At 42.2% G+C, this 15,809-nt stretch overlaps 1 protein-coding gene across 3 annotated transcripts in view; it reads left to right on the top strand.

The window, feature by feature from the left end:
• Window positions 1-15,809, top strand: part of MYSM1 (Myb like, SWIRM and MPN domains 1) — a 56,363-nt gene that overhangs the window by 19,248 nt on the left and 21,306 nt on the right. For all 3 annotated transcript variants that reach the window (XM_033915771.1, XM_033915770.1, XM_033915772.1), the window contains 7 exons: window positions 895-1,670; window positions 4,376-4,506; window positions 6,103-6,206; window positions 10,355-10,432; window positions 10,612-10,697; window positions 15,250-15,304; window positions 15,379-15,429. In XM_033915771.1, the coding sequence (XP_033771662.1) occupies window positions 895-1,670; window positions 4,376-4,506; window positions 6,103-6,206; window positions 10,355-10,432; window positions 10,612-10,697; window positions 15,250-15,304; window positions 15,379-15,429 (1,281 nt within the window). The remainder of the gene's footprint in view (window positions 1-894; window positions 1,671-4,375; window positions 4,507-6,102; window positions 6,207-10,354; window positions 10,433-10,611; window positions 10,698-15,249; window positions 15,305-15,378; window positions 15,430-15,809) is intronic.

The following is a 15,809-nucleotide window of genomic DNA, read 5'->3' as shown; positions in this document are numbered from 1 at the left end:
GTGGAACACAGAAATAATATGCAGGTCCCCCTCCATATTCACGGGGTCAGCACTCACGACTTTGATTATTTATGGTTTTCTTCTCGCTGACCCACCCTGCCTCCTGGACCTCTCACTTACTTTTTAAAGCTTGGTGGTCTAGCGGCGAAGTGGGGCAGCAGCACTCTTCCTACTCTTCTGCCCCGTGCAGAACCCCGAACAAAAATGGCTGCCGTGAGTTCCTGCTGTAGTCTTGAGCGTAGGAAGATCGCTCCTGCCCCGCTTCACCGCTAGACCACCAGGCTTTAAAAAGTAAGTGAAGAGGTGCGGGAGAGAAGTGGGGGTGAATAATAGTTGAAAGTTATTTGTGAATTTTTCTTATTCACAGGCCGGCTTTGCACCTAACCCGTGCGAATATGGAAGTAGGAGTGTAATTTAAAAAAAAAACAGGGTGAAAATATCTAGAAGAAATGCTGAGAAAATAGAAGAATGAAACTTAGAATTCAGATGGGAGAGGAAATGTGGACAAAGAAAAATGAATTAAAAGATTGGACAAATGAAAATAAAATAAACTGAAGGCTCAAAGAAATGTTAAAGGAAGGCAATTAGAAAAGATGCAAAGGCTTTCCAATGCTTTATTGTTATGTTTGAAAATACTTTTTAGCATCTTTGCCCTGCTGCAGATACAACCAAACAGGCATGGAGATTGAGGATGTTACAGAATGCTAGTGAGTGTCATTGTTTGGGGTGGGAAGAGAGGGAAGACTAATGAATGTCAATGGTAAGAGAAGAAAGTTCACCCTACTTACAAAGAAAACAGGCAAACTATGCCTGTGATTGCAAATTAGTTAATCCTGTGATCTGTTATGATGGGGACTTCTAAGTTTTCAATAAAATCTTTGTATTTTTTCATAGCCAAAATTGGAGGAGACAGAAGAAATTAATCAGAATGGCACCACCCACCTATGCGAAGAAGTTGATTTGGAGGAGGATGATATAATGGCACCAGCAGCACCTGCACAATTAAGGGGCCGTGCTGACCCCAACTTAAATGCAGTGAAAATTGAAAAATTGTCAGATGATGAAGAAGTTGACATCACAGATGACACTGGCGAGTTATCAATCTGTGAACTGCCAAACAGGCCTGAATTGATCGCATTATCAAATATTCCCAATAGTTTGTCATTGGAGACCAATCACTATGAAAATATTTTGGAATCTGCTAGACAAGTGGATGGCCTTCCCATATCTGCACTGAAGAAAACACCAATTCCACAACCAGCTGAGGTGGTGGAGATAAGAACTCCTGGAGTGGGAAATATTTGCTGTAAAAAACCAGACCAAAATATGGCATACGCAGATTCCCTAACCGACACATATGGCCTCTTGGAAAGGAACGAACATCATGAGATGAAGAACCCTGAAACCGTAAATCAGTTTCCTGATCGGGAACTTGGTCAAGAGGAGAATGAATTGTTAGATAGTGAAATGCTTTTGCTGCCTTCTTTTCAGCTGGATGAGGATAATCAAGAGGAAGAAGAAGAGCTAAAACCACCTGACCAGGAAGTGGAAATAGACAGAAATGTTATTATGGAAGATGAAAAGCAAGCCATTCCAGAATTTTTTGAAGGGCGTCAAACAAAAACTCCAGAACGTTACTTAAAGATTAGAAACTACATATTGGATCAATGGTAAGATGGTGTTAATATGTTCTAATGGGTCTCCTGCTATGTTCTCTCTAAGATGAGCACATGATCATTCACTCATACATTCTTGGAGCATTGCTCACAGAGCAAATCAGAAAGGCACCTTCCAACTTGCCTGTAGAAGAAAAAACTGAGATGGGGCACAGCACAGAGATGCAGGAGGTGAAGCTGAGAAAAAAATGTAGATAATGCCTTCTACAAACTCACAAGAAAAGGAGAATAACTCACTGGTTTAAGACTCGTATGCCTTTTGCACTAGAAATTAAGTTTATAGGAATAAAACTTATGTGCCATCTTGTTGGCATAAGTACATATATACAAGCCAATGGCCATTCAAGCTTAACTCATAAGGGGTAATTTTATGAAGTATTGTTTATATGCAGAAAAGAGTTTAGTGTAGGGAAATATATACCCAAAGATAGCATATGTGGACGACACACAGAGGTTCTCAAGAGTAAAATTTGGGTAGAACTATAATGTATTTTACAAAATATCATAAGTATACACACCAATACAGACTTGTTTTAGAAGGTGTTAATTTGTGTGTTACTGGGCCTGTTTCTGAGGGCCTACATTTTCCAATTTTGACTTCAGTACTCTGTTATAAAAGTATCCTCCACCCCGGAAAAGGCAAAATCTAACAATCCTAAAACACTGATTTCTGATTCAGGAGACCAATGCTTCCTCTAAGAATTAGCTGGCTGTGTGCAAATTTTCCTCATATAAGCGACAAGTTCTAAAACCCAACAATTTTCCACATTTGCAAGTATTTTTATAAGCAACCATGTTAAATCTGTGACCATCACTCCTAGAATTCCTCACATGATCAGCTTAGAGGGAACACAGCTTCAATCATATCTCCCCTCAGCTGTCTCTTTTCCAAGCTGAAGAGCCCTAACCTCTTTAGTCTTTCTTCATACGAAAGGAGTTCCATCCCTTTTATCATCTTGGTCGCTCTTCTTTGAACCTTTCCAGTTCTGCTGTACAGTGGTACCTTGGATTACGAGCATAATCCGTTCCAGGAGCATGCTCGTAATCCAAAATGCTCGTTTATCAAAGCGAGTTTCCCCATAGGAAATAATGGAAACTCACTTTGATGCGTTCCCCCCCCCCCGACACGATTGGGCACCCCCCGCCGCTTCTTACCCTCATCTGGGCACTCTTGAAGATCGGCCTACTCGTCTGCTGGGCCTTGAGCATCTGAGCATGCTCAAGGCCCAGCAGACGAGTAGGCCGATCTTCAAGAGTACCCAGATGAGGGTAAGAAGCGGCGGGGGGGTGCCCAATTGTGTCGGGGGGGGTGTCGGATCGTGGCGGGGGGGTGCCCAATCATGGCGGGGGGGGTCGGATCGTGGCGGGGGGGTGCCAGTTCGAGGCAGGGGGGGGTGCTCGTAAATCGAGCCATGCTCGGTTTCCGAGGCACCGATTTTGAGAATGTTTTGCTCGTCTTGCAAAACACTCGCAAACCAGTGCACTCGTAAACCGAGGTACCACTGTATTGTTTTTTGAGATACGGTGACCTGAATTGAATCATATGATTCAAAATGTTGTTTGATCGTGGCACCGAGGTACTCCCCTCTTCAAACCCAGCATGCACCCAAAAAGAGGGAGAAAAAGCCTCAGACTAATGTAGCAGTATAGAACCAAAAGTACAAATCAAAACTGCTTTTGATATTTTCACTGGCAAAAAAATTCCCTCACAGAACAGCTCAGGTTTAGAAAAGGGCAAAGTCGTTCAAGGACTTAGCTGACAAAAGACGATTTAAGCTCCAACGCTGTCACGTCTTCTCCAATCTTCCCACGATCACACAACATTTGGAATCATTATATGAACATATTATATGTTGTGCGTCCTCGTATATTTTGTTAACACATTAGTATTTTGACACCTGAATTGAATGCAATACTCAAGGTGAGGTCGCTTTTTATTTTTGCTTTGCACTGTATATCAATTGATTTGATATATTGTCCTTGCTGACCACCCAGATCGGAGTAGTTTACAATTCTAACAAAGATCAATAGAAAACAGAGAAGATAGACATTCAAATCATCACTCAAATATTAAAATACTAATGTATATGCAGTAATAAACTATTTGGTTAAAGGATAAGGTTTTATTTTGCTAGTAAAAAAAATCATAGTGAGAAGCTTGTTTTAAACAGCTCAGATACCTTATATGCAGATCTAAGAAATACTAATTAATTTTATTTAAATTCAATTTCTTATATTTTAGGTGTATTACTCGTTGCATTTTTAACTAAATATTTTTATCTTTTGCACTTTTTTTTTTTTAATAAAGGCATCTATTATTGTGTCCATGTCTTTAAAAAAAAAAAAAAAATCTACTCATGTCTCTGCAATATAGGTTGTATTTATATATTCCATGTTTCGATGGGGTGTTTACATAGAACTTTGAGGGTTACTGGAGCACTCAGAATATATAAATACTGAAATGCTTATATCATCCCAAGGATATAATCATCATTTTTGTGCAGTTGCTTCAACCTCTAGTTATTGGAGCCACCAGAGTTTCAAGAGTATATTAGCCATAATGCTGCTTTCAAAAACTTGTCTCCTCTTTCCTTGGAAGATATCTATGAAAGTTCTTCTTGAAATGTTATATGCCAGCAAATATTCACAAAAAGTATTTGTTCCTTCCTAAATATTGTTGTTCTTTTTCTTTTATGTAGGGATAAGTGCAAGCCCAGGTATCTGAATAAGACCTCTGTACGTCCAGGCCTGAAGAACTGTGGTGATGTTAATTGTATAGGACGAATACACACATACCTGGAGCTGATTGGGGCGATCAACTTTGGCTGTGGTAAGTACTTGGCTTTTGCTAGCCCTTTGAAAAGGACTGCACAGCTGAATGAGCACTCTGGCTGAAGAGTACCTAGCAGCCTTTTCATGCCTAAGATACCACATGTGGCGATCTTCATATAGAAACAGAGAAACATGTCAGCAGATAAAGGCAAAATGGCCCACCCACACCACCCATTCACAGAATCCACTATCTCCTCATCTCCCTAAGATTCCACATGTTGTCCCACCCTTTCTTGAATTCAGACACAGTCTCTGTCTCTACCACATCTACCGAGAGACTATTCCAAGCATACACCACACTTTCTATAAAGAAGTATCTCCTTAGATTACTCTTGAGCCTTCCACCTCTTAACTTCATCCTATGCCCTCTCCTTCTAGAGTTTTCCTTCATTTGAAAAAGACTCACCTCCTGTACATTAATGCCATGGAGAAATTTAAACATCTCTAGCATATCCCCTCTCTCCCATCTTTCGTCCAGAGTATACAAATTGAGGTTTCTAAGTCTGTCCCCATATGCTTTATGACATAGGCCACTAACCAATTTTGTAGCAGCCCTCTGGACTTACTGTATACTCTAATATAAGTCAATCTGAGTATAAGACGAGGTACCTTTTTTCCCAAAAAAAGAGGAAAAAAGATTGACTTGAATATAAGATATATTTGAGGGGAGGTGTTAATGTTTGTGTGCCCTATCAGGATCTGTGTCCTGCTCCCTTTCTCTTCACTCCCTCCCATGCCAGGCTCTGCACTCAACCCCTCTCCCTCCCTACCAGGCTTGCCACCCTGTCCCCCCCCCACCTGCCATGCCAGGCTTTCCACCCTGTCTAGTGGCATAATTGGGGCAGGAGTGATCACCAGTCACTCCTGCCCATGCCATCTCCATCATCCAAATGACTGCTGAACTCTCCAGCAGTATGAGACTGTTGCTTGAGGTTTTAGCTGTCATTTAAAATTGGAGTCAGCATGAGCAGGAGTGACTAGGGATCGCTCCTGCCTTGACTATACCACTAGACCACCAAGAACTCTAAGGTAGGTTGAGGGGGGGGCACTTATGGGTGGAACTACGGAATATGTCTGTTGGAGGGGGAAAGGATGAGGCAATAGAGACCACTACTGTTTGAGGTGGGACCAGTTTTGATTTCAGCCAAAACTGAGTGGTGATTTTCAGCTAAAGACTCTTTTTTGGTTGAAACGGAAATAATCAGTTTTGGCCAGAAGCAGCTTGAGCACTGCCTCCTGCTGACCGGCTGATGCTTTGGGTAAGGAAGGGAAGGAGGGGGTTCACGGCTCAGGACCTCTGCCGCTTCAGGGCTTGAGGGGGGCGTTTGCGTCTCAGAATCGCTGCTGTGCCAGTGCTTTGGAGCAGGAGGAGGGTGATTTGTGGCTCAAGACTGCCATTGCTTCTACTCTTTTGGGGCTTGGTGGGGTGGAGGGTTGTGGCTCAGGATCGTTGCCGCTGGTGCTTCGTGGGACTATTCTCCCCCCCCCATTTTTTTTTTGGCCGGTTGGGTGAGCATGCCAGTTAGTTGAATACCGGTTAACAGAGATTCTATTACTGTACAGCATCTTACATCTGATTTTTCTGTTCCTTTAGAACAGGCCATATACAGCAGGCCACGACCAGCAGAGAAAACAAGATCCAGAGAGGGAAAAGATACAATAAAAGCCTACCAACTGGCTCAGCGTCTGCAGTCTATGGTAAGATAAGGTTTGACGTATGGGTTGAGGAAAGGGAATGGAGAGCAGTACTGAACCAGTCATCAGAGGAAGCAGATTAAAAGCCCTTACATTGCTGGTGCTATAGAACTCGATTCTCTATATGAGAGCATGTTGTCTTGTATCAAGTCTGCTGTTATTATCAGGAGGCTTTTCTGCAGATCACCTTAAAGAGATCTAGGGAGGATTTCTTACTGGTTTACTTCTATTTGTAGCAGGTTCTCACTTGAATTTTGGGTGTTTTAACATTGGCATACAGCAGCATTAATGTAGTTTTTTTAAAATGGAGATGTCATCTCAAAGTGTTTTGTTACTTTCAAATTATGGAAAATATGGTTTTCTTATCTTACCCTATGGAACTATTACTTTATTATTTCTATACCACTACCAGACACATGCAGCGCTGTACATTAACATGGATGAGATGGTCCCTACTCGAAAGAGCTTACAATCTAGTTGTGATAGACAAACGGGACAAAAAGGGTGAATCTGTACATGCTGCTCAGGTACATAATTAGAGGCAGATTGGGTAGGAAACTGTAAAGCAGGGGTGTCAAAGTCCCTCCTTGAGGGCCGCAATCCAGTCAGGTTTTCAGGATTTCCCCAATGAATATGCATGAGATCTATGTACATGCACTGCTTTCAATGCATATTCATTGGGGAAATCCTGAAAACCCGACTAGATTGTGGCCCTCAAGGAGGGACTTTGAGATCCCTGCTGTAGAGGGAATGACGAAACAGATGGTTGCTTTACAAGTAGGTTGGAGTTAGGACTTAAAAGCAGCTTCAAAAAAATGGGCTTTTAGCATGGATTTGAATTTTGCCAGAGACAGAGCCAAAGACATATCGAATCAGGCAGTTTGTTCCAGGCAGCAAAGTAGAAGGGATGGAGTCGGGAGTTGGTGATAGAGGAGAAGGGTACAGACAAGAGAGACTTACCCAGTGATTGGAGTTCTCATGGAGGATACTTTGGAAGATGGCAATAATCGGACCCATTCTCAAGCAGTCCTCTGCAAGCCCTGAAGAATACTCCAATTATCATCCTATAGCTTACATTTCATTCCTTGCAAAGCTAACAGAAAAATAGTGTTCACCCAATTGACTTCTTTCATTGAACAGACAAATGCCTTACACCCCCAACCAAACTGGCTTTAGACCACATCATTCAACTGAATTTTCACTTTTAGGCCTTTTAACTTCCGTTAGACCACAGGAAATCTGTCCTGCTGGTGTCCTTGGACTTATCAGCAGCTTTTGACACAACTGATCATTCGGTACTCTTGCGCAGACTTCAATCGTTGGGAATCTCAAGGACAAGCACTAGAGTGGTTCAAGTCATATTTTTCAGAAAGGAAATATCTGGTCAGCCTTCCAAGCTCTTCATCGGAGCCATATTCGCAGATGTTTGGTGTCCCCCATTTTATCACCAATGCTGTTCAACTTTTTCTTGGTCCCACTTTTGACCTTTGCGCAATCCATCGGCTTTACCATTTTCACTTATGCCAATGATATCCATCTACTTCACCCAATTCAAACTTAAAATAAAAACAATATTCAGGAAATCAATCAAAAGTTGGATTTAATCTCTGATTGGCCTACTGAAAACTTGTTGTCTCTTAATATTAGTAAATCCAAGGCTTTGCTATTTCCATCAAGAGATAATGAATCCCTAATAGCCCCTTTCTGCATTAAGTCAACCCTTATCCAATTCGTTACATCAATCAAGCTCTTAGGGGTGATTCTCAATGATAAGCTATGCTTTAATAAGCAAGTCAGTTCAGTGTTCCAAAAATGTTTTTACAAACCCAAACTGATTTGTTCCCTTTCATCTCTTTTGGACTACAAATCTCTTAATATTCTTATCCATTCGTTGGTCATTTCCCATTTAGACTATTGTAATTCACGCTTATCAGGGAATCGCTCAGAAGGAAACCAAAAGGCTTCAGATCATTTTTACTGCCGTGTTCTGTGTTATCTTCAAGGCAAAAAAATATGATCACGTTACTCCTCTCCTGAAAAATGCACATTGGCTGCCTACAGAATTACATTCAAATTACTTTTTCTTATCTTTAAGATAAAAACAGATCACTTGCCAGCTTTTATAGATAGACTATTGATTCTGTAAATGACGTCCAGTGCTCTTCAATTGACACAACAAAACCTACTTGCAATTCCTTCTATTCACCAAATAGTTTTGCGAATCATGTCGTAGATCTTTTCGGTCATAGCACCCACACTGTGGAACTCCTTCCCTTCAAATATGAGACAAGAAACTAATATCGCCAAATTTAAAGCAAGCCTCAAAACTTATCTTTTTAAAGATGCCTTTGGGGCATAAATTTGAATCCTGATTTCAGCTTATTCGCACTCCCTTTTGTTCCTTCTCCCTTTTCAATTTTTTTTGTTTTGTTTTTTGCAGTGATGTAATCCTGGCTGTTTTCCTCTTGTATCCCCTCATTATTTTAACTGTCCATGTTAGTTTCCCTGTTTAAAATTCCATATGGCATCTGCTCTATTTCTATGCCTCTATCAGAAACTGTCTGCCTCTCCCTTCCATCTCTTCCCCCCCTATTGGTCTGGCACCGATCTGCTCCCCCCCCCCCCATGGTCTGGCATCTCTTCTTCCCTTCCATCTCTCACTCCCTCCCCCAGTTGGTATTTAGCATCTCTTTCTTCCCTTCAGATCTGGTATTGTCTCCTCCCTCTCCCCCAATGCTCTGGTATCTCTCTCTCCTTTCCCTTCCTTTTCTTTTCTGCTCTTCCTTCTCAATTTGTTTTCCACCTCTTGTATCCTATGTCTTGTATCTTGTCTACTTTCTTACTTTCCAGTCCTCAATTTCTCTTTCATTGTGTCTGCCTACAGCTTACCACCTCTTTCCTTCACTCCTTCCAGTATCTCACGAACTCTACCCTCTTCCCCCAATCCAGCATGTGCCCTTTTTCTTTATCCCCGCCTTCCATCTAGTATGTGATCCCCTCTCTTTCTCTTCAGCGTCTGTACCCCTCTCTCTCCTCCCCACTTCCCTTCACCATCTACTCCTCCCTCTCTCTCCCCTCCCTACTTCCATCCAGCGTCTGCTCCTCTCTCTCTTTCCACTTCCCTTCAGCGTCTTCTCCCCTCTCTCTCCTCCCCGCTTCCTTCCAGTGACTGCATCCCTCTCTCTCTTCTGACTTTATTCATCTTCTCCTTCCCCTTCACTCCTTCCCATTTCCCTTCGGTGTCTGTTCCTCTCTCCCCTCCCCACATCCATCTATCGTCCGCTCCTCCCTCTCTCCACTTCCCTTCAGCATCTTCTCTCTCTCTCTCCCTCCCAACTTCTTCCATGCTGCGTCTGCTCCCTCCTCTCTCCTCCCCATTTCCCTTTGGCGTCTGTTCCTCTCTCCCCTCCCCTTAGGTGCTACGCGACCTCTTCTCATCAGACCATCTCCCTCCCTTCCCGTCACGGGCACTTTTCAGAACAGAGGAGCTTTAGTTTAGCTTACCTGCTTGACTATTCGTCAGACTGGTTCTATGAAGTACTGCACAGCCCACTTATACTGTTAGAATTCAGTGTGTTCTCAGTCTCCACCTGCTGGCAGAGGAGCATAAGCCCATCCATCTGTGCTGTTCTGGAAGGACTAAATGAAAGAAAATTAGCAGGTAAGACCTAATATCTCTTTACTACCCAATTATTGTCATTGAGCTCATTAATTTGTGCGTGGATCTTGGACTCATGCACAAATTTGGGCACGCAAATCTGGTCGCCATATATAGAATCTGGCCCTTTTCATCTAGAACACAGTATCTGGGAGAAAATTTGCAGTTGGAAGGACATAGTCTCAGGAATCACAAGAAAGTACTCCTTCAACTGAGAGGGTAGTGAATGATTGCTGAAAATTGCCTGAAAACAAACATGGTACTTGCCAAAGCTATGATAGAATCAAGCATCCTTGGGACTCCTATAGAGGACAAGGAATGGAAATGACTTTTTTGGATGCCACTATTTCAAAAGCCTATGTCCATCTACAAATACATTTGTAGTCTTGTTTTTTGTTTGTTTGTTTTTTTGTTTTGTTTTTTTGCAACTGTTAGTACCTTGATGTGTATGAATGCTTTCTATTTGATAAATGCTTTAACTTTCTGGTTACAGCGAACCAGGAAACGGCGTGTGCGAGATCCATGGGGCAATTGGTGTGATGCTAAGGATCTGGAAGGCCAGACATTTGAGGTGATGTTCCAGTTTACAAACTGTTCTAAATGCAAAACAATTCCTTTGTGGTAACTCACTAGATGTAAATATTAAAATTCAGTTTTGATTTTGAGACCTTAATTGTATGAAATGAAAATAATGAAAGAACTGACAATTGATAATGACCTCCTTAACCAAAAGGCATTTCTGTTCATTAGCATCTGTCTGCTGAGGAATTGGCAAGGAGGCGAGAAGAGAAAAACAAACCAGTAAAATACTCCAAAGGACCAAGACTAAATAAAAGGTAGTGTGTGCAGAGATTGTATGTTGTGTTTCGCAGATGCAATTGAGTGGCAAGAAAACTACTTGTGTATTTTATTTTTATTCAGATAAATCTCAAAGATCCAAACAGTTCCCTCAGAAAACCTCAGTTTTCCATTAGAAGATAAATGTGGCATATCTAAGAAGGAAGAAAGCTTGTCTCGTATTTGTTGTCTTTGCACGAAAGAACCAGAAATCTCTGTAAATCTTAAATATGTAATGGGGCAGTTTGCCAAATAAAGAGTAGCAAATCACCTGAACTAGATGATATATCCCAGAGTATTACTAGAAATAAAAAATGAACTTGCAGAGTATTATTAGTAATATGTAATTTATATTAAAAATCAAGTGTGGTACCAGAAGATTGGAGGGTGGCCAATGTAACATCAGTTTTTAAAAAGAGCTCCAGAAGTAACCTGGGAAATTATAGACTGGTGAGCCTGGTGATAGTCTCTGCCATTTTGCCTGGAACCATCATAAAGAGCAAAATTATTAAGCATATGCATAACCATCATGAATTTAGCCAAGGGAGATCTTGCCTCACTAATTGCTATATTCTTTAGCATCCCTCCAGACCAGCACAGAAACAGATGAGTTTACACTCCTCTGCCAGCAGGTGGAGATTGAGACACTGAGATTTGGCTATAGTACAAGTGGGCTGTGAGTCCCTATTTCAATCAGTCTTTTCTCAGTCTCCAGCAGGTGGAGTGGTAAGCTTATGCAATCTGTGCTGGGGTTTTGTTTGTGCCTGTTGGATCTGATTTAGTGGATCTTTCTTGTCCCATTTGCTGTTTGGACAGAGCTTGGGGGACCTTCTCGGGGGTGCCACACTCAGAAGTGTCGAGCCTTCCCCCCCATTTCCCCCACCTCCCCAGGTTTTCTGACTTTAGAGGAGCCTCAACTGTACGCGTAGCCACCTGTTAGGCACAGACTACAGTTTAGAGTGCCAGTAGGGTTTGCTCTCTATAGCTGGTGAGCTGTTAGAAGTTAAAAAAGACACAAGACATAAAGGAGAAAAAGTGTGTTTTCTGTGGGCGCCGCATGATGGATGCAGTTATTGGGTGCCCGAAATGTCCCGGCCATCTTGAGGAGGATCTGGTTTCATGTGCGGGGCTCCCCTTCAATCGTGATTCAGGTGTCTTCAGTTTTACACTTTAAAGAGGAAGCTAAGGCCCCCCCCTCATGTTGTGGACCCCTCTTCTGACAGGGATCCGGTCAGCATCGCGCTCTTTCCCTATGCATCAAGATATTCAGGATGTAGTGCACACTCGGTGGAAATTTTTGGATGCGCCTTTTCACTTGGCATGGTCCATGGACAGACTGTACCCCATTCCTGATACATTTAAATCTCCTGTAGTCGATGCGGTGGTCTCGGCTATTGCATGCAGACATACAGTGCTGGTGGAAGGCGGCTCGGCTCTGAGAGATCCTCAGACCCATAAAATAGAGGCTATACTTAAAGAAGTTTTGATGTGGCTGCCCTGGCTGTCCAGGCAGCGATTTGGGCGGTCTGGTAGCCCGGGCTTGTTTCTGGTGGTCTGAGAAAATTCTTGATCGCAAGTCGATTAATTGGTCCTTAGTGGATCAGGAAGTTGCTAAGATTGAGTTCTTATCTCTCTGATGCCATGTATGATCTGTTGTGTGCCTCGGCCAAGTCCATGGCTCTCAGTGTAGCCACCCACAGTACTCTGTGGCTTTGGGGTTGGTCAGCAGATGTGGCAACTAAAGCTAAGCTCAGTAAGTTTCCCTTTCGGGGCTCCTTTCTCTTCGGGGAGGAGTTAAATAAGCTGGTACAGGTCTTGAGTGACTCTAAGGTGCCTTGGCTACCAGAGGACCGATCTCACCAGGATTCATGAGGTGGTTCTGACTGGGGACATTTGAGTGACTTTCGTAGGTACCGTCGACCTCTTCACTTTATTTATTCTTCATTTTCACTTTTACATCACTAATACTTTGAAGACTAACAGAAATTCTTGAAATAAAGTAAAATAAAACTGAACATACAATAGGAAATAATTAACACCTTTCGCCCACAGCATTTAGGTAATTGTGATTCAAAATTAGGAAAAAATAAATATCTATAAATGATAAAGGAACACAAATGCATTGAAAGGCCGCTCCAAGACCCTGCCCCTGTCCAGTCTATAGCGAACATATGGAATTTACACTATGACGTTCATTTCTTTTCTAGCATTTAAAAATTCCTCAAGCTGCTTAGAGTCAAAGAATTGAAATTGCCTTCATGAGCAACAATTACAAGGAAATCTTAACACAAAGTTAGCAGATAAAGCCTGAAGCCTAGCCCGAAGGGCCAAGAAGGCTTTTCGCCTTATCTGTGTATCTCGTGCCAAGTCAGGAAATATTCTTATTTTAGACTCTAAAAACTGAGAATCCAAATGTCTAAAGGCAAGCTTCAAAACATTGTTACAGTCAAGCTCAAAAGTGAAGGTAACCAGCAATGTAGTCCTAAGGATAACCACTTCCAAAGAGAATTCCAAAGAGGCAGTAAGTCCCAGGAGTTCTTCCTTCTCAGCTGTTGCCTCTGGGTTAGCAAGACTCCTCCAACCCTGGAGGTATTGAGCCTCCGACAGCATCTTAAAAACTTCCATCAGAAATTTCTTAAACATATCCACAGTGGAGACTTAGGAAAATTTAGAAATCATAAGTTAAATCATCTCGATTGATTTTCAAGGTACTCTAAGCATTTTGCAATATAATTTTTGTCTTTTACTATCAAGGATTCACATGTCTCCACTGCCTGGAGCCTAGCCATTAAGGAATCCATTTCTTATCAATGTTGGTTAGCAACCTGCGCTTGAACCAAGACTGCTTCAGAAATATTCTCCAAGTCCACAGTATTTGATCTAACTTCTTTTAACAGAGAAGACTGTATGCCATTAATGGCATTCCACAGTGAATTAAGTGTCTCAATGGCTGGTCTTGACTTTTCCCGCTCCTCTGAAACCAGAGTTACCCAGGTCTTAACTTTCATTAGATTACTCACTGTTTCCTGACCCAAGGTTTTGGAAGCAGCTGGCATCAGTGGAGCAAACTCCAAATCCTTAGAAGGCAGCCTCCCTTGCTCACAGAGGATATCATCCTACTCGGGTTCCCCTGCCGAACGTTGAATTTCTGATGAGTTTTCACCCAGACGCGCGGGAGCCGTTTGATCTATGGGGCTTAAAGATGCCCCCAAACTGCTGCCCGATGCAACTACTCTGGGCACGACTGAAAGAGAAGAGGTCACCGGTCCTGCTGATGCTCGGAAGAGATCAAAAGTCAGTTGTCTCTTTCCGGGAGTGGATGGTGCCACTGGGGGAGGCTCCCGCACTTTTCCCCATCGAAAAATGACAGGGAATTAAGGTATGGCAGAAAAAACTCTTCAAAGCACCAAGCTCTGCTCGTGCGGCTTTTCAATGCAGCCTTCCACTCCAGTGCCATTTTGGATTCCCATTTGTGAAAGATTCTTGTTCTAATCACTATCCAACAGTGTTTTTCTTTGCCTTCTTCATGTAAGTGGGGAGTTGGGATGTTATTTTCTTCAGTCTAGTTGTTTTCTGCTCGGCTATTCGTTAAGACTGATTGTAATAGGGACTGCACAGCCCACTTGTACTGTAGCCAAAACTCAGTGTCTCGATCTCCACCTGCTGGCAGAGGAGCGTAAACCCACCCGTTTCTGTGCAGGTCTGGAGGGACTAAAAGAAAGAAAATTAGCAGGTAAGTACCTAATTCCTCCTTTCTTTGAATAAACATGGGTAAAGGTAAGCTGGTTGATAATTGCTTGCTTAGCTGTCACTGCACTGAGCAGAGGGTTTCAAAGTATCAACAGTGATACCTAAATCCTCTTACTGGATGGTGACTTGTAATGTGAAATCTCATCATGTAGCTGTAGTTTGGGTTCCTCTTTCCTACATTAATTCCAAAGGAGAAATCACTTTGAATGCTGGACATGGATGTACTCTGAGAACAGGCTTCTAGCAAAGATGCAAGAAGATGCTGAAAAAAATGATGATGCTCTCTAGCAAGGATTCCTGATAATAGCTAGGAACAGTGTCAGTCAGGATATCCATTTCAGCTCTTCATTTGATGAATTTGCACATACATGATTAAAAAAATAAAGTAATTTGCATAGCTTGGTTACTCTGAAAACCCAACCTGGGAGTGGTCCTTGAAGACTAGAGGACTTTTTACACTTGAACTAATAATTGCTGTTATATTCTCTGTCCCCCATAACTAAGAACAAAGGCTTTTCTTCTGCTGTTGATATATGAAAGAGATTTTGAGTTAATGTAAAATCTCAAAATCTATGTCCTCAGAATGCTGTGATGTTTTCTCTCCCCATATACAATTCTTATAAGGGTTCAGGACATAAATCGCAGGGATGTCCTATGAATCTGTGTCTTCTGCCATTCACTTCATCGACTTATAGAAGGAACGTAATGAAAGTGAGCCAGAAAGATGTTGTGTTACTGTTTCAAGTTGTCTCCCAGTTATTGTTAGCCCATTTTGAGGAAAATTGTTATTTTGCTTTATAGCTCTTTTGATCCCTTCCAGTTGATCCCTTGCTGCTCGTTTAATGAGGAGAAACAGGCAAGTGCTTAAAACTTGTTTAAAAGCTACCTTCTATTTTGTGCAATTCTATAATGAACTTTGTTTGATTGCAGGAGCCATTTCAAGTGAAAGTAGCATCAGAAGCTTTGTTAATAATGGACTTGGTAAGGATGAAGCCTTTGTTTTGTATGTTCATCTTCTTTAATTGTACCTTTCTTAAGGAAAAGAGAAGGACCGGCCTAAATGGGTCATTAGCAACATTGTGCACTGCCAGATAGGAGACTGCATTTGATTCTCAACCCTGGCTTCTGCTTCTCAAGCCAACAAAGACCAGGGTTATTATACAGGCAGCATTCCTAGCCTATGCTCCCTCTGAAAGGGAGGGAGGGAGCAAAAGCAATTGGGCAACAGCACCATCTTCTGTCCAGACTCAGAATACACATGCACCAGGTTGTGTGAGGGGAGGAAAGTTACTGTAATGTCAAGACGAGATGGGTAAGTAAGGTAAGACTTTGCAGAGGGTGTGGTAAAAAGCCATAAAGAG

The sequence above is a fragment of the Geotrypetes seraphini genome, chromosome 12 (genome assembly GCF_902459505.1).
Source record: "Geotrypetes seraphini chromosome 12, aGeoSer1.1, whole genome shotgun sequence".
Lineage (NCBI taxonomy): Eukaryota > Metazoa > Chordata > Amphibia > Gymnophiona > Dermophiidae > Geotrypetes > Geotrypetes seraphini.
Note: the sequence above shows the minus strand (reverse complement) of the source record. Positions and strands in the feature narration are given on the sequence as shown.